The sequence below is a fragment of the Propithecus coquereli genome, unplaced genomic scaffold (assembly GCF_000956105.1).
Source record: "Propithecus coquereli isolate 6110/MARCELLA unplaced genomic scaffold, Pcoq_1.0 Scaffold215, whole genome shotgun sequence".
NCBI lineage: Eukaryota > Metazoa > Chordata > Mammalia > Primates > Indriidae > Propithecus > Propithecus coquereli.
The window spans coordinates 3729036-3751113 of record NW_012146634.1 but is presented as its reverse complement, the minus strand read 5'-3'; the positions used below and the strand labels follow the sequence as shown (position 1 = coordinate 3751113).

Sequence of the window (22078 nt, the reverse complement as noted above, 5' to 3'; positions counted from 1 at the left end):
TTTAAAACTGGGACACTTTGTAAGGATGAGTGATATGAAGAGTTCAGAGCACAGTAGACACTTGTTTAATTAATGGTAGCTGTTTTTCAACTCAAGGCACTGGGAAGCAGCTAAGCCAGCTGTCCTCTAGGCTGTGTCATGGACAACACATCAGGTGACTCAAAGAATATTAGAAAGAGGGCCTTGGAGATATACCCCCCTACCCTCGCCTTGGCTTTGTATAGAATTCCGTAAATAATAACCACAAAGTTGGTGAAGCATTTTTCAAAGCATTTCATGTATCATCTTACTTGGACCCTTCAACAGCTCTAGAGAGTGATGCAGAATGAGTATTAGTTTGGTCCCATTTTACATATGGAGAAACTGATGCTCACACAGGTGAGATTGACTACTCAGGAACACAGAATTAATAAGTATTAGTTCTTGGAACTGAAATTTAGCCATTTGGAGCCAAATCTCCTGCTCTCTCCAGTATGCCTCCCCAGAGTGGCCATGGAGTCCCCAAGGAACCACTGGAGTTGGGGGGAAACATTTATTTAGTTAGTTCTTTGATTCAGAGTCAAAAGTGATGGATGTGATGAATGAACAGAACCAGGGAGTAACTTGACACTTACTGTTTTGTATGCTTGTGACTTATTTGGATGTTTGAAGGTAGAGCAAACATTTCACAAGACACTGAAGGGCAAATAATCCAGTCTAGAGGAATGGGTTATTTAAGAACAACCCAGCACAATAGAAACATATTTTCCGAACATTTAAACCTTTCAAAAGGTTAACCTTTAAAAGGTCTTATTACTAGATTCAAAAATAATAATAACAAAAGGGTATGACAGTGCTTTGAAAATAATATTCTTTTAAAATTGCTTTTACTTTTTACTCTACAATAATTTCAGACCTACAAAAAGAGTGCAAAGAATTTCATTATTTCTTCACCCAGATTCTCTAAATATTAACATTTTACCACCTTTGCTATATCATACTCTCCCTTTCTCTTTATGTATATAAATGATTTTTTTTCTGAACTCTTTGAGATGAGAGTAAGTAGCAGATACAATTCCCCTTTATCCCTAAATACTTCAGGTGTTTTCTGAAAAGCACTTTCTCTCATATAACCATGGTACAATGATCAAAATCAGGAAATTAACACTGGTATAATTCCGCTATGTAATCTATAGACCTTGTTCACACTGACCAGTTTTCCCATCCTTTACTGCAAGAGAAACACTTTTCTTTTTCCCAGCCCAGGATCCAATCCAGGATCTCACACTTGCAATTGCTTGCTTTGTTTCTTTGGTTTCCTTTAATCTGAAATAGATTCCTGGTCTGGTCTTTATTTTTCTTGACACAAAGTACCATTTTAAATTAAGAGTGATTATTGCTGTTCTGTTCTGCTATGGCTTTATCTTTAGGTTTTCTTTTTGTTTCCTTTATTCCTAAGAGACAAGTCTCAATTATGTAGGTTTTGGAAAGGGTGAGAATATAAAACTGTAGAACCCTTCTCCCAGACTCTCCTTACTGACACAGCAGTGTCACGCTGAGATCATGACATTCCAGAGCTGAAGAGCCTGCATCCTCCCCCGACCACAGACACCCCCAACACCCACACTGCTGCAAAAATGCTCCCTCGTGTTATCTCAGAGGCAGATAGGTGTTCAGAAAGGAAGTTCGCTGTCTTCATTGGAACCCATACTCTGCTCTCTTTTTTCTTAATGAATAAGGTAAATCACAGCCTTTTGCTATAATACAAAATAACAGTGATGGCTCATATTTTCCACATTATTGCATATTGTATTATTTTCCAATTGGGGAAGGGTGGTGTATTGGATTTAATCAGGTAGAGAAAAGGGCAACTAGAATGACTTATTCCTTCCCAACACCTCATTCTGGAATAGCCACTGACTTCCCAGAGGCCCTAACCAGACCTAGCCAGCCCCTCCATCCAAGTCTCCAGCGAGCGAGGAAAAGCAGGACAGGCCCCTCCAGGGTCATCTTTGCATCCTTAAAAAAGAAGCAGCAGAAATTAATTGGGTCAGAAGGACCTCTGAGGAACGGTTCCCCAGACCCCCTCCCCATCCACCTGTGCCCCCTAGAAGGACACTTCTCCAAAGAGTGGCACCTCCATCGGCCACTTGGCCACAGCAACCTAGACCACAGATATTGTAGAATGTGACTGGCTAATGAACTTAAAAGTCTTTATCTTCAACACCCTCTTCTTCAGACATTACGACATATTTAAACAAGACAGGAAATCTAGCTAGGGAGAAAGCAACTATTGACCTTTTTCTTTCCCCAATTGTGTGGGTTTTTAAAGCAGCAACCCATAGAAGGCACATCATATATTATCACTAAATAAATTGCTGCCCAGTAGTATTTGCTGTATGTAAATCAGAGCGCTATTTATTTACTTATTTTGAATATTCAGTGAACGTCAAGGTGAAGCAGGGCAATCCAGACCCAGCACTGACCTGTCATTCTCCTGGGAGACTCTACACTCCATCCTGACAAGTGGTCAGCAAGAGTCCTGGGCAACTGTCCCCAGGGTATGGGAGTCAGCAATTACTTGTAAAGGAATCTTCCCTCTACTACAACAGCAAAGTACTTCCCAGACAGGGTCAGAGACCCCCAGACAAGTGCTAGGTCAATTCATTGCACCTTAATTAGGAAGCCTGGCTAGTTTTAGCTGCATTTTTTTCTCTGCGTCTCTTCATTCAATATGAGAACACACATTCAACAAAGACTGGAAGGAAATAGAGCAAAATATTAACAGTGGTAATATATCTGGTTGGTAGATAACTAGTAAGTTTGGTTTCTTCTTGTTATCTCTGATATCGTCTAATGTTCTTCGATGAGTAAGATTTTTATAGCCATATTCTTTTTTTGAGTCAATAAACATTAAAAAGAACCTCCATGCTAAACACTAAGGTTATAAAAATGAATGTTACTGTCCTGTCCATAGAAGCTCAGGGCTGAGTAGATGAAACAATCTCGAGACATATAACACCAGCCCAGTACGCTCCCTGCTGTGACAGAGGGCCGTACAACGTGCTGGGGAGTCCAGAGGAAGGTGTTCATCAAAGTCATTCCCAAGTCTCCAGTTCTTTGGGGCATCTTGTGCTCAGTCACTTTATATACAGGTCCCTTTTCTGCTTCTTTCAACTTAAGTAAGAGCCACTGATCTGAGTTTGCAACACATTCTGCAAACCCTGCAGAGAAGCCAATTCATGGAGGCTGTTCTGCTGCTGGTGGTGGTGAGAAAGAGTGTGGGTTCTGTGGTCTGAATGTTTGAGTCCCCCCAAAACTCACATGTTGACATCCTAACCTTCAAGGTGATGGTAGGTATTAGGATACAGGGTCTTTGGGAAGTGATTAGGTCATGAGGGCTCTGCCCTTATAAAAAAGGCCCCAGAGAGCCACTAGTGACCTTTGCACTACGTGAGGACACAGCAGGAAGGCACTGTCTATAAGCCAGAAAGTGGGCTCTCCCCAGACACCAAATCCGCTGGTACCTTGACTTCCCAGCCTCTAGAACTGTCAAAAATAAATGTCTATTGTTTATAAGCTACCCAGTTTGTGCTATTTTGTTATAGCAGCCTGAATGAACCAAGACAGTGGGCTTTGGGGCCAGACAGACTGGCTCGAATCCCACTTCTGTCACTTCCAGCTCTGTGTTAAGTCACTTCGATTCTGTAGGCATTAAACAGGAGTGGCTTTCATCTGAGATTTCAAGATGATGGACTTACATGATACTCACATGAAAAGTGGCAAATGGCAGATATTGTTGCCATTTTAATCATTGTTGTTATTTTAAGGCATAAACCCTTCCCTCAGAGAGCTTGCCATCCAGTTGAGGAGGGAAGATTTGTGCAATTAAAAAGAATTTCCAAGGTAATGTGATCTAAAGTCCAAATGGGTGATCTGGGTAGCAGAGGCCGTGGGGTTCAGAAGTCCCTGGCCGTGCTCTGTCCGGCTGTCAGCTCGTCCTCTCCGCCCCTGAGCACGTTGGGTTCTTGCTGAGTAACCAGATTCACCAGCTTGCCCATGGATTCTTGCTCTGTGAGTTTATTACCGAAAATACCTGGCTCCTAGCACAGACCTGCTTCTTCGAGGGTGTTCAAGGCCGGTTTGTGTGCTGAATCTCTTGAGACGCACAAAGAGACACTCTTTCCCTTGGTGACAGTTCTCCATCCAGGGACTGTCTCAGGTCTGGGGAGTGACAGCCGTATTATGAGCAGCATCTTAGAAAACAAATATGGATTCTTAATTCTAAAACCAATTTCCAAATGCGTCCTAGAAGGGCCCACAGAAATGAAGGCTGCTTCGCAGAGTTAACGGCATGCGCTTCCAACGGATGGCAGGAGACAGAGGCACAGGATCGCCTAATGAGAACTGATTGGGATATTCTGTCTGGCGATAATAGCAAATGTAAAACAGTGAAAACTCAGACTCCCCTTCTGGTCGCTGTCGGATTTGTGTAATAAACCAGCACACACGTGCACACACACATATGTATCTGTAAAATTCAATCCCCCACAGAATCTGACCAAGGCAATGCCCACTCTCTTGTTTTTAATAACAATATTTTCCATTTACTCTCTCTTAGAATTTTTGGAGGTTTTGTCCATTCCAAACTCAAAGGAAAAAATTAGCATTTAGATAGGATTGCACCAGCATTAAAATCAATTGAAATAGAAACAGAGATCATGGGAGGGTTTAGATGCCTGGCGTTTTTTCCATAGGATGATTCTGATATGACATTCAGGGTGCCCAGTGAATCCCTCTCCCCGTGTCTGCCATAATCAGTATTCGCCTGGCTTTGTCCCCAGGTGCCTCGTTCTCACATGTATTCCTCCCAGGTTCCTGAGGATCATATTTATTTATTTATATTAGAGACAGGTCTCACTCTGTCTCCTAGGGTGGAGTGCAGTGACATCATCATAGCTCACTACAGCCTTGAACTCCTAGGCTCAAGTGAGCCTCCTGCCTCAGCCTCCTGAGGAGCTGGGACAACGGGCATGTGTCACCATGTCTGGATAATTTTTTAAAATTTTGTGTAGAGATGGGGTCTCGCTTTGTTGCCTAGGCTGGTCTCGAATTCCTGGCCTCAAGTGATCCTCCTGTCTCAGCCTCCCAAAAGCTAGGATTACAGGCATGAGCCACCGCACCTGGCCAAGATCACATTTCTTTTAACAGAGGCCCTTCCAAGGTCTTGCTTTTCTTTCTCCAGGAACAACCAATGCAAAGGAGAGGCAAGGCATATAAGGCATGTGGTCCTTTCTGTCCAAGGCATAGAATCACGAAATGTCCTTTGCTTGCCCATAGATTTAAAATACTCTCTCTAGGTTCTTTTCCTTACCCCTGCCCCCATAGCTGTACCACTTTTCTCAGTCACACATACTCAACCTTCCCCAGACCCAACTTCCAGCCTCTTCCTAGAGCATCCCACACTCATAGAGTTGCTCTGGGGGCCTATACTGATTTGACAAGCTTTGGGGAGAGAACAGAAAGGACCCCAAGGAAACCCCTTGGAGGTCACATTCAGCAAAGTGTCCCCTACTGGGTTCTGATTCTTCAATAAGAGGTGCTGGCAGAGTCCTAACAGAAGTACTACACTTACACACGATTCTTATGTAAACAACATCGACCCATATCCTCACTGACCTCAATTGACCTAATTGATTCCTGTCTGCTGCTCATTTGGGGATAGTTTCAGGATCTGTGCGCATCCAGAAGTTTTCATAATCTGGTGTATCACTGATTATATCGCTGGTGGTGAATTGTTCAAACCGAGACTGACAGCTGCATTTGCTGAGCTGCCTCCAGAGTGACTGCTGCTTTTATAGCTCCTGATAACCCACACTCACATTCTTCCTCATTTTGTCTTTTGCTGCTGCTCTCCTGGACCCACCAGACCACGGGAGTGAGACCCATTTAGTGCTCATGCCTTGTTTTGTAGTTGGTGTTTTCCTGTCTTCCCAACTCATTTATCCGAATCCCTGATCAAAACCCCGTGCTTTCCTGCCAGTTGCTCCTCAGTATCCCCTTCCTCGATGTGTGCACTGCTCTTCCTCTGTGCCTCTGTGTGCATGCCCCCTTCCACACCTCTCCCAACCTCCCCTATTTCCATTCCAGCCTCCGAGTCCCTGTCACTGGCTCACTCCTTTGTATCTTTTCACCTGGGGGTGTAATCTTTGATTCTTCTCTCCGACAGGAAGATGACATAAATGGGATCCACATTGTGGCGTTTGCAGAGAAGAGTGACCCAGGTAGGAAACCCTCAATCGCCTCTTTTATGTCTTTATCAAAAACTGACTTCTCACCTTTGTCAGCCCTCACCTGTCTCTTCCCTCACTTCCATCTACAATCAAACGGCAAGATGTTGGGCACCCCCTGGTGGTCGCCCGTTAGGTGTGAGTCCGTTTTCAATTGTGCGCATAACGAAGGGAAGAGAAGGTGTAGACAGATCAGAATCTCAAATATTCCATTTAGCTGCCCAAACTAAGACGGAGAACCAGGCACTGGGGAGAGTATGAAAATATCCTAGTTTTATGAATGTGTGTGTGTATGTGTGTGTGTGAAGTTCTGTTCACACTGAAAGTTTATTTGTCAATATTGTGATCTAGCCTATAAAAATCACAATCCTACCTTAAAATAATTATAAATGTATACTTTGATCCATAAAATATTGTCTGTGCTTAGGAAACTGAATAGAAAATATTCTCCTAAATAATGAGAATTGGACAAAACAAGCAACTTATTTTAAAAGTGCAAGATGACCCTATAAATGAGTAACTTTGTTTTATTTTTGGAACTTGGACAACTTTTCTCTGTTTTCACTCTTTTCAACACTGGTGAAGAGTGAAGTACAGGAAGAAATTAATTTCCTAGGTGGTAAAATGCTGGATCCCTATGGCAGTGCTCTGTGAGACACAGGGAAAGTGCAAGTGGAGATTCTGAAGTGTGTTTGGAAAATCTGGAACAATCCAGAATGCAACCGGAGAGGACAAGGATCTTCATTTGGGATGGCTTAGCAGCCAGGCCTTGGGCCTTGAGATGCTTGGGCAGACATTCTAGACCCTGATGGTGCACAGAACTGCAAGCACTGAAGCCACCTCGGGCTGGGTTTGGCTGAGACAGCACCTTCAGGAGGCCGTGATTTTACAGGGCCCTGTGGCAAATTCTGATGCACCATCAGGTTTGGGAACCACAGTTCCAGGTAATGCGGAATTCAACGGTATTTGCTGGGGATCTCAGCCTCTTGTACACTCCCAGGGAGAGATCTGGAGATGACTTCCAGTGGATAGATCAGGAAACAGAGGTTCAGAGAAGTTAAACAAACTGCCCAAGAGAACACAGTGGCAGATCATGGAGGGGCAGATTATCTTGTTCATCCATATATACCTTATTCTCACACAGTGCCTTGACACATGGTAGGTGCTCAATAAGTATTTGTTGGGCAGATGATTAGATAGTGTGAAGACTAACCCAGACTGAGCCCCAATTTCTTCACTCTCAGACCAGCTCTTTTTTTTTTTTTTTGGCAATACTTTATTAGCCTCCATAGTCTCTTACAGACTGAAACCCAAATTTTTTATCACACAGTTTTTTAAATTAAGTATAATCCACATACCGTAATGGTTACCCTTTTAAAGTATACAATTCAGTGATATTTAGTATATTCATAAAGTTGTGCAAACATCACCACTATATAATCCCATCAGCTGTCACTCCCATTCTCCACCCCCTCTGCAGCCACTACTTGCTACCTCTAAGATTTGCCTGTTCTGGACATTTCATATAAATGGAATCATATACTATGTGGCCTATTGTGTCTGGCATCTTTCGCTTAGCATGATGTTTTTAAGGCATATCCATTATATAGCATGTATTAGAACTTCATTCCTTTTTAGGGCTGAATACTATTCCATTGTTTCAAAACAGAATTTAGCTTCCAAATTATCTGAGAGCTCTCCTGCCTTTTTCATTAACCTTTTCAAATGTCCATTGATATGCCAGATTTTCCATCATAGACTTAACAGAGTTGGAAAAACTCTTCAAGGAAAAACTCTTCAAGGAAATCTAGTCTTTGTCGAAAAGAAAAAAAACTCCCAGTGTGGTTTCAGCTTCCTTGGACAGATTCTGGCCAACCTTCTCCCCCTGGAGGGGCAAATAACAAAGGAAGCTAGTTGCCTAGGGTTTACACGGTATAATCAAACAGAATCAGATCCCTGGCATTGAGTGAACAGAGATGAAGTTGCCATGGGCAGCAGCCTGCTGGCCAGATTCCAGGGGGCTTCCTTCCCTACCCCACCTGCCCCTTCCAGGACTGTGGGGAGGCCTGACTGGCTTTCTGGAACAATGGAACAAAGAGGCCTCTTTGGAGCTGCAAGAACCTGTTTGACCGAGATTGCTGCTCTAATGAATCAAACTCCTGAAACTGCTTCCACCTCCTCCTTGCACAAATATCCCTGGGCCCCAAGCTGTGCCTTTCCCCAGAAGGGCCCAAGCTGGGGCTTGTCACTCACTGGGAAGCTATAAGCAGTGGAGCAGCTGAGGTGAGGGTGGGGGAGGGATAGGGGCTCTCTAAGCCTCTTCTTTCAGTGAGGGAGGGCCTTGCTACTCTGGGCCGGGCTGGGAAAGGGAAAGGCTTGTCTGTGAAAGTCTCTGACTCTGACTCTGTGGTTAATCAGTGATTTCCCTGCAGGGCACTGGTGTGTAACCTAGGGCCAGGGGCCTGGCTGCAGGACCAGGAATTTCATTCCTGCAAAATGACAGTTCCTCTGGATACCTTTGCTCTTGCTAACAAGTTATGCACAGCCTGTTGTCCCAACCAAACTGCTACCAACCGGCCGACGGAAGGTCATACATCCAGGAAAATAATACAGTTCTTCTTAAAGAGCTAACAGTGTTGAGAAGCTATGCCGGGAGCTTTACGTAGATGATCTCATTTAGTCCCTAAAGCCACTCTAACATGTATGATTCTTATCATTCCAGTGTCAGTTGAGAAAAATGAGTCTTAGAGGTTATATAACTTGCCCAAATCACTCATCTTCTAAGCCAAGATTCAAATTCTAGCAGGCTTTCTTGATCTCTAAAGGCATCGTGACTGTGATGCAGGTGATGATTGTCACTTACTGTTTGCTTATCTGACACAACCACCCCGTGAGGGAGGCACTATTTTTATTCCCATTTTACAACCGAGGAAGCTGAGGCCGAGAGAGTTTACCTCGCTGGGAAGCAGTGGAGTTGGAATAAGGCTGGAGGTTGAACCGGGAGGCCCCGCTGAGACCTGCGCCTCTCAGAATCACTACCTGACAGGCTGCGATCCTTCACCTCCTCCCGCTGCCGTCCTTCACCTTCTCCACCTCCAGCACGTGAAAGGCAAGAAAACGGAGATCCAGAGAAGTTCAACGGCGTGCTCAAGATCACAGGGATATAGGCACAGCGCGTGGGATTAGACCTCCTGGGGGCTCCTTCTGGGCGCCCACCCGCTATGACGCTGTGGCACCACCTCCCCAGCAAGGCCCCGGCCGGGCAGGCTCTGAGCATGCGCAGTGCTGCCGCACTCTGCCCGGCCTGAGGGGAGAGCAGGGGGGGACAGGGAAGTGAGAAGAGAGCAGAATCGCCTGAAGCTTGGGAGCCGGGTTAGTGAAGAAAAGCCCGACTTCCTCTGACTGTCTGTCCTCTGATGTTCCCATATTTGGAATCTGAGATTATACAGCAGCAGCAACAAACGTCTGTGCCAGTGACCTGGGTCCCCCAAGGACTCTGTTCTAGCAATTCCAACATGACGTTGGCAGCCACGAGCTTGTGTTCGCCCCCTGTAGAGAGCTGCGGGCAGGCAGCCTTCCCTGGGAGGAGGCAGAGTCTGCTCTCCTGGCCCGGAGGGCAATCGCGGGGTCTCTCCGGCTGCACGCTGTCACCCCGGGCAGGCAGCGTTTCTCCGCGCTGTGCCCTTGCCGGCTGCCTGAGGGCGCAGCCAGTCTTCCCCAGGCTCCTGTGCTGGGAGAGCCGGCCAGAGCTGCTGGTTTGACAGGTTTGCAATTGAACGACTCTCTTCCCTGCCGCCCCCAGATGTGTCTGTGTCAGGCTGACATCTTCTTTACAACACTGATGAAAGCTTTGCAAAGCGGCGTTTCTGCATGAGCGCGTGCCGGATGGATATCCTCCAAGGGCGCCAGGAATACTAGCACTAACAAGCTGGAAACGCAAGGACAGGCTGCTGTCTGCGCGTGTGGAACAGAATTAGTGATGGGCCCTGGAAGGAAGGTCTCCAAGGCCTGTTCCTCCCGAGCATTGACGGCCTCAGGTTCTTGTAAAGTGTTGAGACCAGTTGTCCTAAGTAGGGAGACTAACTGCTTCTTTGAGCTTTCAAATTTAAATTTGGTTTTTCAAATTTAACATTTAGTTCTTACTGTGTGCTAAACATTGTTCCAAGCACTTAACAAACATCAATGCGTTTCATCTTCGCAACAGCCCTGTGTGGCAGGTACTGTTGTTATCTTTCTCACCGAACAGATGAGGAAACACAGGTACAGAGAAGTTCAATAACGGCCCAGGCTCACATACATAATAAGTGGTGGAAGTGGGATTCGAACCCAGCAGTGCAGCTCCAAGTCTGGGCTCTGTGACCACTGCCTGAAGCCTCTCTCCATCATGACAGCGTATCATTTGACTTTTTCACCAATTCTGGGATCCTAGGCCAGGAGAAGACAGAGCAGAGAAAGAGAGAAAGGAGTGATAAGGTATTCATGTGTCTCAAGTGCCATCTCAAAGCCATGGGGCCCACATAATGTCCCCTGTCCTGAGTGGATATCTCACTCTCACTGGTGACTTCTTGGCAACTCTATCTTGTCAGAAGAGAGCTCCCAGCCTTGTTTGTCCTCTTGAGGCTCTCCCAAGGGCCCAAGTTCAGATGCTACGCTGCTTTTTGAGAATTCCTCACGTGCTGAGTGGGCTCTGGCTTGAGGAGCCTTTCTGAGAGAGGACCTGAGGGCAGTCACCTGCCCGATACACTTTTGTGTCTCAGCACCTGGCCTTAGGCCTGATACGTTGTGGGTGCTCAAAACATACCTGCCTGATGAAAAGCTGAACCCCTCCATCAGTGAAGGACAAAAGTAGAGGGGAAGAGAACTTAAAATGAATAAAAGGTTGCTATGTGGAAGAGGGAAAGGAAGAAGGCAGAGAAAGTCTGTATAGCCCTCTGCGTGTGCCTCGCAGTCTTCACACCATAGTAATAGTCTTCTTCTATTGTCAAGGAGCCTGCGAGGTCATGAGACAGTCGTCTCTCCATACTCAGAGGAGGAAATGGAAGTTCCAGAGAGGTTAAGTGACTGCAATGTCTTCAAACTCCAGACCTGTGCCTTCTCCAGACACAAGCTCCAAGCGGCATGATGCCAGCCCCTGCCACTCATTGTCCACCTGCCCCAAAAACAATGTCAGTCTCGCACTCCGAGAGCTCAGTTCTCCCAAGCCTAGGCCTCTCTTCTCAGAGCAGAGACCCGTGGCACGGAGCCGGGAGGGTTTCTCCCAGTGCCTGTGTGGAATGAGCACAGCCAGCTGCCCAAGGATTGGGGGCACGGGGACGAGAGGCAGGACACGGTGCGCAGCACGCTGAAGGTCTATTTGCTCCTGGGCAACTGCTTGGTCTGAGACACAAGTGCCTCTGCTGAGTGGGACTGTGGCTGCTGAAATGGCTGTGCCTGGCCTAGAACTGGTCCCCCAGGGCCTGGTGCGGGCTCATTCCCACTAGTCCTTGCCAGGGAAACAGGAGAGGATAATCACCGGTTTCTCCTCCCACAAAGATGTGATTCCCAGAGGCCACTCGCCTGCCGTGGGAAACCTTCTGGCTGAACGTGCATCCCTCAGCCCTGGGTCCGGACTCAATGTCCGTGTGGAAGGGAAGGAATCACAGTTCTCACAGCTCCAGGTCCCTCTTCTTTATTTAGGTCCATCTCTGAGACTCCAGTCCCACCCAGAGCCAACACCGAGTTAACCAACCCCTCACGCTGCGGCGGTGGGGAGGAGAGGACTAGCAGCACGGTTAGAAGCAGGGAAGGGTCTACTCCATGGGTGTGGCAGAGGCCATCCATCCACCAGCACTGAGGCTGCATCCGTGGGCAGTTTCTCAGCGTCCCAGCCCCTGTTTCCCTGATGTTGAAGATTTCACCCTCGGCTTGGGGATCTCAAGCACAAACTTGAAGAAGGAAGGTGACAGCCACATTGGTAGGAGTGCTGAGACCTCAGAGTGCAGAGATCATGGAAGTGGCTCTAGACAGGCAGACCGAAGACCTGAGTTAGACTCCCGGCTCTAGCACATGCTCGCATGTGATGCCGGGCAACTTACTTATTCTCCCTGGGTCTCAATTCCATCCTTTTAAAAATGGACATAAGAATATCTTCCTAACCTCCATTAAGACTAGATATAAAGATTAAATGCAAAAGTACTCAGCAAGTGATCAATAAATGCTCATAAAATAAAGGTTGTGGAGGCATGATTACACACTTTCTGCATATAAAGGACAATGTCCTATCTCAGTAAAGACGCGAACTTCGTGGGAAAACAGGAGATTTCAGTTAGAAGCGAGAAAAAGTTTCTTGGTTGTTAGAATTACCAATTCTGTAGTTAGCTTTAGGAAGGTCAAAGGGTCTCAGCCCTGGAAATATTCAAGAGAAAAGACAGGCAAATGTTTTGAGTGGGGCTATTCACCTACTTGGATATTTGGGGATATTTGGGGGTCTCTTCTGGCTTTGAGAATTGGTGCTTTTCCAATAACTGCAGAGAATAGTCCTGTAGTTGCTATGTCCAGATAACCATTAGCCTACAAATCTCTGAATATTTTCTCTTTTTCCTTGACCAACTTTTTTTTGAATTATGGGCTATTCCCTCTGAAAGATGAGTGGTTACGATCTTAAAAGACTTCTAAGCCAGGCCCATCACTAATAAAGGAAATACTTACTCATTGCAAATTCATTCATTCATTCATGTAATTGCAACTGTGAACGATTCCTGTGCGTAATATTGAACTACAGGTGTGAAATATGGCTGCCTACACCTGCCCCTTCCTGGTCAAAAAGGGAGGATCCACAGTGGATGTTTACCTTTTCCAGAGTGTCTGCCAGTTTTACAAGGCAGCAGAAGCTCTCTTTAGGGAGAAATTGAACTTGTAATTTACAATTTTAGCAACTGAATACATGTGAGACCAGTTTAGCTGCCTTAGCTCAGCTTTCCCAGATGCATGAGAATTTATTCAAACAGGTCCATGCTCAAGGCTGGGGTCTGAAGAGGGGAGAGCCTCTGAGGCTTGTAAGCCTCCAATCAGGAAAACCCAAGTGAGCTAATGCCTAAAAACAAAGGAATTAAACCTTACTCTAACCCAGTGATCGAAGCAGGGTTCTCATAGTCACATCAGCTGGCACGACCATCCCTGAAGCCTTTGGTCACAGAAGTAGCAACAGTGGCCGGAAGGAACTGTCCCATGATGTACTGTCGTGGGTGGAATTTTCTGTGAGCATCTTCTCTACCACATGGATCCAAAACTGTAACTAAACCCACTCCTGGTGTGCAGATCACTGCACTTTATATTCGTATTGAATGAACAGATGAATGGCCAGGTTTGGAGGGTTCCATCCAGCTTTTTTGCATTCAGACGTAAGAATGTCAGATAACTTAGGAAGAATAGTGGCTAAACCTTACTGTATGCCAGGCACTAAGTGCTTCAGAGATGCTGACTCATTTAACTCAACCACCTTATGAAGGGGATACTGTTGTTGTCATCAACCCCATCTTACAGACAAGGGAACAAGATGTTAAATAACTTGCCCTAAGTCACACGCTAAGTGCACAACCAGGATTTGAGCCAAGGTCATTCGGCCCCAGAGTCTGTGTATATAAGTGTCATGCTGGGTTGCCTCCCTGAAAAACAGGCTGTGTTCTGTTATTGAAAATATTCAGGGACCTAGATAGTTACCCATGATAGAATCTATCACCCCAAAAGTCAAAAAGCTTCCCTTGGATCTAGATGCAACTTCCCCAGCTTTAATGTAAACCTTACTTATCCAACTTACTGTATGAATGGTGTTTAAGATGTCCTTGCTCCTCTGTAGATACAAACATTTCATATTCTCGAAAATGGGCATTAAGTTACACTTGTGACTTCTCTTGTTTACGTAAGAACGACAGTCCATTTGATTTTTCTTGCAGAGCTCAATTTTGTTTTTTCAATCTTTTTCTTTTCATCTCTAAACCTGCTCTAGAATATAGAGTAGGAATGTAATATATGTGTTCTTGTATGTAATATTCTTTTTTATAGATCCCAATGTTATGTGGGTTGTTCCCGTGAGAAAACTACAGCACTATGTTGCATATTCAGCTCGCACCTCTGATCACAGATCTTGCCCCTGTACAACCCTGTGCCTGGACAGTCTTTCTCTATTCTTTATGCACCTCAAGTTCACTTTCTATTTGCATTTGGGTCTGTGCTGTTGAATTTCATCCCATTTGTGAATTTCAGATTTGTCAAGGTCACTTTTACGTTTGACTCTCTCTCGTCTTTCAGAGTCCTGGCAATGTCACCTCATTTATCATTCCTTTCTTCTCTGCAGCTGCAAACAGCAACTGAAGTTGTTTGGATGGAATTCCCCCTCATGGCCTGTGTATTATGATCCCTAAGTCTGCAGATAATCAAGGTGGCACCATATTTTCCTCTCCTGTGACACGGTCACGTACCCATAGGAGGAGCCATAGTGTTCACACAAAACACCAGTGACTCTCTGGAGGGGCTTGACCTTCTCAGCCACACCTACAGGCAGCAAGAGTAGGACCTCTACCCCACCTCAACCCAGATCCTGCCATGATAGATAAATGAACTCTAAAGCATTGGCCCATGTCAATTTTAGGTGTCTGACCTATAATCTCATTTGTAATATAGTTATGAGCAGAGGTTGAAAAATCGCCTAGGCCAATCCTGCATCTCTGCGGGAAGGGGCTGCAGGACACAAAGATCCTCTTCTCCACTAGAGGTCGCTCTGCTCTCCAGGTAATAAGGCCTAGAGGGGTTCCATCTGAGTCTTCAGTGTGAGCTAGCAACACTTAAAGTGATTACACCGACTCAAAGCAGTGCTGCTAAGAATAGTATGCATTTTGCCTGGAATGTATTAGAGATAAGAAAGTGTGTAGAAAAACCTTTACCAAGAGTCTGAAATAGTCAAACAGAGGCTAGCATGCCTGGAGAGAGGAGAGGCTTGTCAGATGCCACAGAGAGGAGCTCAAGTTTGCTAGGACTCTGTGCAAAAGAAGAGTTCTCTTGTTCTCTTTCTTTATAAAGAAAAGGCAGTTACCACACTGAATTTCCAAGCAGTTGGGGAGTTGCTTGTATTAAACATATAAATTTCAGGCCAAAAATTCAGCTATGCAAGAAATACAATTTTATTGTTTAGAACTGAACCTAAATTTTCTTTTTTTGAGCTGTATGCCACTGAATGGTGGAAACTGGGTCTCACAATTAATGGTCCCCCACACTCACACCACTATCCAAGGGGTCCAGGGTCTTTCTGGTTCCCAGCCATGGCTGGATGGGGTGTACATCTGGTCGGAGTCATCGTCAACTGTCCACACTGGCATCTACAAAGCAGTCTGTCATTCTGTCCGACATCTGGCCCTTGCTCCAAGCAGGTTACCGCTGGTCCTCTTCATCCCAGCTGCAGGATTGCTTCCCATCAGCCTCCCCTCTCAGCTTGTCCATTATTCCTCAGAACCACGGATAACTATGGTGGGGGCCTCCTGACAGGCTGTTCTGCCCTAGGGCTCCTGCGCTAAGGGGTTCTTTAAGGGATTCCAGGGTCTTCCCGTTTTCCTGAGTTTCATTCTGAAACAAAGAGTGGGTCCTCCTATATTCTGGGATTCCCTGAAACTATGGAGATCCTGTATGTGGACACACATGCACACATAGCTTGTGTTCCTGCACATGCACATGTACACACACACACAGGCACAGAGTTTATTCTCAGAAACTTCCAGGATCTCAACTCTTTTCTCTGTTTCTAGCTGCGGTGGGGCAGTGGTGCTGTGGGTTGAGAGTATGCTATCTCTTACTAAACATCCTCCTAAATTTTTTGCTTATGGCAAAAATTGTGTGCTCCCAGCCCTTCAAGGTTTAGGCCTGTGAGGCTAAAAAGCTTGTGGTCTGAGGCTTATAAGACTGGTCTCTGCTTTTCTTATGAATCATCCCTCCCCTGGGGGCAATCAAGCCTGCTGCCTGAATAGAGGGAGGGCACTGCATACAAGGAAACACCATTTACTATCTCAAAGCTATGAAACCAACTGTAAATCACAAGGTCACTAAGTTTGAAGGTTTTAGGAATCCCAGGTCACAGAAAATTAAGGGTCCAGGCTTAAATGTTCTTGATCCATAGAGCAAATGTTATGGGGATCTCTGAGGACTAGCAAATTATCTGTTTTAAGAGATGGCACAGGATCCATGAGGACAGGAAGGGGTTCTCTGTTCTGGCACTGACATTTCTGACCCAAGACTGGCCAGTTTTCACAGACAGATGAACAAAGGGAGCTTGGCTTTCAGTTAAAAACCAGCCAGTTCCCTATGAACTTTCAATCCTTTGTTCAAACTTTTTATTGTTTCCTTTGTATAAGCTGCTTTGTGGCTGGAGCTCTCATCTGACTCATTTTATAGAATAAGCCTGTAATGGAGGGTATATACCAAACGGCCTAAGAAATCCTTGTGGAAAAAGCGCGCTCTGCTCTCCATGTTAGAAGCCATGTGTGTGCAGGGGTTTCTCAACCTTCTTGAATCCTGCTTCAGATGGCTACGAGTTCCTGGAGATCCTGAAACAGGTTGCCCGGGACAATACTGACAACCCTGACCTGAGCATCCTGTGGATCGACCCGGATGACTTTCCCCTGGTGAGTGGCTCTGGCCAGGGCCCTGTCCTTGTTCACCTCCACAGCCCCATGTTTGTGTTTAGCGTAAGACCTCACACGTGAAGGAGGAGGTTAAATAGGTAGGAGCACTTGAAGAAACCCAGTGGCCACCTCCATCCAGTGTGAGAGATCTTGGCCCTAGGGGCAGCGTTGAACTTGGGGCCTGGCGTTGACACTGAAATGGCTAGACTTACTGTTCTCACTCCCTGGAGACCCGGGTTGGAGACCCTTTTGGGGGGGGTGGTGGCAGAGACACCCAAGTGAGCAGGGTGAATTCCTTCTGCAGCAGCTCCATAGCTGCCCCTCACCCCACAAATACCCCTCCCTAGAACCCATTTTATTTCCTGGGTGGGACCCTCACTTGGAGGCAACCTGAATTACTAAGTACTAAAAATATGAGATGAACATTTTTCATAGAGTTAAGAACTTTGTGGAGAGAAGGAGGAACCTCTTTGAGGGCAGAGAGCAGGTCTGTCTTGTTCACCGTATCCCTCCAAGACCTAGTATAGTATTGAATATGTAAGAACTTTGAAATCCAAACTCTTGTGAGTGTCAGTGATCCATGGCCAGAAAGCTTCAATTATGCTTAGTTTTAGAAAGAATAAACAGAATTTGTACAATACGTGAATTGAAGCCAGTGGTAAAGATAATGAAGTTAGCTAATATACTCTGTTGTGCGTCTGGAACTATCATAAGTTCTTTACACACATCATCACAGCTAATCCTCTCAACAACCCCATAAAGTGGTACTATTATAACCCTTATCACACAGACGAAGAAATGATAGCTGGAGAGGTTAAAGCTAATAAGTAGTAGGTGTGATATTCCAACCTAGGTCTATGTGATGCCAAAACTTGGTCTATCTAGTGACTGCTTTAGGTAAGAGCAAACTGCTGGTAATCGGTACAAGTTTAGTTATCATTAGGCTATAAATTATAACTTTATATTCTGGGAATTATCATTAGTTGCACAGGTCATGACTGATGATACTTTGATTAAGTAGAGAAAAACAGAGAGATTTTAGTGATCTCAAGGGTCCTGAAACCGAATCCTACCTAGAGGATGGGTGAATCGAAGGCAGAGACTTCCCTGACCCTTGAGACCAACGTCATCACACTGGGTAATTATAACAATGTCATGGCCATGCCAGACTGCATACAGCACAGCTTTGTTTATTTAGCTTCTTCGCGGTTATATTTCCAGTTTATTTGACTGTTTTGTTACGCAAGCTTGCAGATGGTCTGCAGTTCTCCTGGCCAGTTCTATATGTTTGCCTTGGTTTTTGCAAAGGAGAAAACTTCAGACTATTCTGATTTCCAGATTCCTGAATATCCGCAGTTCCTGTTAGGCCATGTATTTGCCGGGGAGACTTTCCTTCACTGATCATCCACCTCCCTTTTCTTAGCCCTGTCTACTCTTGCTCCTTTAGTCCTGCCCCAGTTGGAGATTTGTCCACGTGGAGCCCATGCCTGCCTGAATGAAGAAGCCCTCTTTTTACTTGTGTGTCAATTTAGGGCACATCATGGCTTCCCCAGCCACCTCCTGTAGCAGAATGGCACAAGATATGGGATTTTTAAAATGGGACATTGAAAGAAAGGTGGAAGGAAATGGCTCTGTAAACTATAAAAGAGCCACAAGTAATTTGGGAATCAACATTGGACTATCTCTGTAACATTCTTCCTTACAGCTGTAGAAGCTTATATATTACATGTTTTTATAGTTTGTGTTATGACATCTTTTATTTAATGCTTTAAATTTAAAGTGCTTGAGGGCTGGGGCCAAGTCTTCAATTTCTTAAGTGCCCCCAGCTGTTTCAGAGCCCTTTGACCAATGGTGACCTAGTTGCTGTGTTGGGATGCTGGGTGGGTCCAGCCACACAAAGTGGCTTTAACAGGGAATGCCTCCTGCCTGCTGTCTAATCTTATTTTTTGTTGCTGCAGCTTGTTGCCTATTGGGAGAAGACCTTCAAGATTGACCTATTCAGGCCACAGATTGGGGTGGTGAATGTGACAGATGTGAGTGTCCCCCACGAAAGCTTGCTCAGGCACACCCAGCCTGCCCTGTCTTCTGCTCTGCAGCCTAGATTGTGGGATCATCCACAGGAGTCCGGCTGCTTCAGAAATGAGCAGGACTTTTGGTCCTGCCTGCGCTCAGGAAACTTGCCAGTGTGGCCTTGGCCTGGTTTCTCAGCCAGTCCCAATCTATGGTTCCATGGCTTTCTTCCGTGGACACATCTCCTTACTCTGGGACTAGCTTGACTTGACTCACTGATTTAGAACTTTCCACCTAAGTAAACTCTCCTGTATTTCTTACCAAAGTCAGACAAGGTCTGAGACAAGGTCTCTTTATGCAAGAGAATCCATACCTGGAGCTGTCATTGCACGAGGGGTGATGGGGAAATTGTGACCCAGGAGCCCAGGCAGGCTACCACCCCACGGCCAGGAGACCAAGCTTATAAAAGGGAAAGAAGAAAATCATGTGTCAGGGGATTCTCCTCACAATTCAGTCACCGCCGAGCTGCGGGTAGGACAGGCCAGTAGGTGCACTGGTAGATCAGGAGGAATTTTAGACCTCGGTCCAGACATCTGATACAACTCCACCATAACAAAACAGAAGTGGCGACAGATACATGATGATGACAATGATGACGATGATTACAGAGGATCATTAGAGCCATAATTAATTGAGGTGGGATCTCTTGGGAACAGGGGACAGTTAGCAATGTCCTTTTGCCCTGTTGGTAGTTGTTCAGTCACCTAGGAAACTCTATATTCATTTATTTTGTAAACCTCTTTTAAAATTAACAATAATAATAATTTTAAAAATATGCTCAAGTTTAAAACATTTTAAAATGGATCAGTAGGATAGACGGCAAAGAGGAAAAGTATTTCCCACTGGCCTGAGCCAATCCCTACTCTCTTTCCCTGGGGGAACCATTGGCAGGTGGATGTCTTAACAGAAACTTCATACATATACTCCATTGGGTAACAGAATACACATTTCCTTTTATATTACACAAATAGAATAACTACACACACCATTCTGCAGCTTGGCATTTCCATTTAACAATGTGTACATTCCTGATAAGTGTAAGAGAACTGGGGGCCCATTCAGCACAGATACTTGGAACCCTCTGGTCCGGTTCAGCCTTCATGCACACACTCACTCACTCATTCTGTCCCTCACTGCAGGCTGACAGTGTCTGGATGGATATTCCAGATGACGATGACCTGCCCACAGCTGAGGAGCTGGAAGACTGGATTGAGGATGTGCTTTCTGGAAAGATAAACACTGAAGACGATGACAATGAAGATGAAGATGATGATGATGATGATGATGATGATGACAATGATAATTCTGATGAAGAGGATAATGATGACAGTGATGAGGATGATGAATAGCCCCAACTCCAGATGATTCTGATGAAAACAAAATCACAGCTACCCACTACCATACAGATAATCGCACAAGGCGGTGGCAAGCAGCCCTGCCCCACGCCCAGCCAGCTCCTTTCCCTTTTCCATCAGCTCTTTTCCCTCTCCCTTCTAATCAGAAGCTGTACCATTCAGCACATGCCTTTCCACATCTAGCAATCCCCGCAGCAGGGACAGGAGGGGAATTATTCCCATGTTGACTGTCTTGACTGTCACGGAACAGCTCTTGCTCTTTGCCATACCATCAGGGGTCATGGCAGTGCTGGAATCTAGCAGCCTGGAGAGAACAATCCCCTAACACAAGTTTACTTGTTGCCTTTGGCTATGACAGTAACAGAATTGGCAGCTTGCTAACTCACAAGCATGGAGTGAGCTTATAACCAGAGCCCAGGGAAGACGCACGAGTAATCAGTTTAGCCCCCCTACACCTAGAATGTCAGTGGAGATCCCTCCTCAAGCCAAAAGGATCCCTCTGAGGGAAGGCTCAGACTTGGAAACAAATTTATAAATCAGCTACTCTAGGCTCTATTAAAATTATTATTTCGAATGCCGGTCAGACCATTAAGAACTCAGATCCAAGCCTTGGAGGGCTATTGAAAGGCCTCGACACATGTGTACAGGTGTCACCATCATTTTTAGTATACTGGGGTACTGGGATGGGAGGTTAATTTGCTCTCTGAACTTTTCTTTAGGTGGCAAGTCTCACATAATTCATCAGTGGCACTAGGGGTGGGGGTGGGTTGGGAGGCGAGAAACTGGAAGGATTAAAGGTTTTAAATTTTCCGATGGGTTAATGTCTCTGATGAGGTCAGCTGGCTGCCTGGCCCGAGCTGGGATCTGAATACCCCTTCTCTGTTGCTGCTAGTGAGAATTCCCACTTAGAGCAAAGGTTGCTTTATCCAGCGGTCAATTACTCTCCATTCATCAGTACTCCCACAGTTGACCAGGGCAACGATAATTGGAGTTCATAATGATGTCCCAAAGCACTGGAAAAAAAAAATCCCAAAGTGCCTTCCAAGCTGTCTAAAGTTATGTTGTGCTTGGTAGTTTTAGCGTTAAGTGTGCAGTATAAAGTTCTAATTTATTTTACCAATCTTTTAACACGTGTAAGACACTGGGAAAATTTTTTGAAAAATAGAACAATCCTTTTGTGGAATAGTAGCTAACTAACTCTGTCATTAAACTCATATTTTGAAAATATTGAGACTACCTTGAAAATCCTATCTTGATTTTTCTGATCCTACTCATTCTCATCTGGCTCCAGTCCTACCTCTCTAAGCCCTCTCTGTTTTCCGTTCTGGCTCTTCTTCCTCTGCCTGCCCCTTAAATGATGGTGTTTCACAGCATCTCTCAACTCTATATCATCCATGGCAATGTCATCATGCCCATCAACTACCACCTGTGTGCTCATGACCTCCAAATATGGGTCTCTAACCTTGACCTCTCACCTTAGTTTTAGATCCACTCATTCAACTGCTTCTGAACATCTTGACTTGGATGTGGTACAAGCACTTCAAACTGAACACAACAAAACCTGAACTCATTACCTTCTCCCCTAAACTTCTCCTCCTCTCCATGGAGTCCCAGTTTGGATGGGACTCATCCATCCCATTGTCTGGGTGACCTGAAGGTGCCCCTTTCCCTCTGCTCCCATGGCATTTTGTTCGTATCATGGACCATAGTACTTATCATTTAAATTATAACATATATT

The 22078-nt window shown here is 45.4% G+C and overlaps 1 protein-coding gene across 2 annotated transcripts in view; it reads left to right on the top strand.

Annotated features, from left to right (window-relative positions):
- CASQ2 (calsequestrin 2 (cardiac muscle)) overlaps window positions 1-21585 on the top strand; it is a 63198-nt gene extending 41613 nt beyond the window's left edge. The window contains exons 8-11 of one of the 2 annotated variants that reach the window (XM_012644591.1): window positions 6209-6263; window positions 16815-16915; window positions 18874-18948; window positions 20125-21585. In XM_012644591.1, coding sequence (XP_012500045.1) covers window positions 6209-6263; window positions 16815-16915; window positions 18874-18948; window positions 20125-20334 — 441 coding nt within the window. In that variant the 3' untranslated portion in view covers window positions 20335-21585. The remainder of the gene's footprint in view (window positions 1-6208; window positions 6264-16814; window positions 16916-18873; window positions 18949-20124) is intronic. The other variant, XM_012644592.1, reaches the window with a different exon arrangement.
- The last annotated feature ends 493 nt before the right edge of the window (window positions 21586-22078 follow it).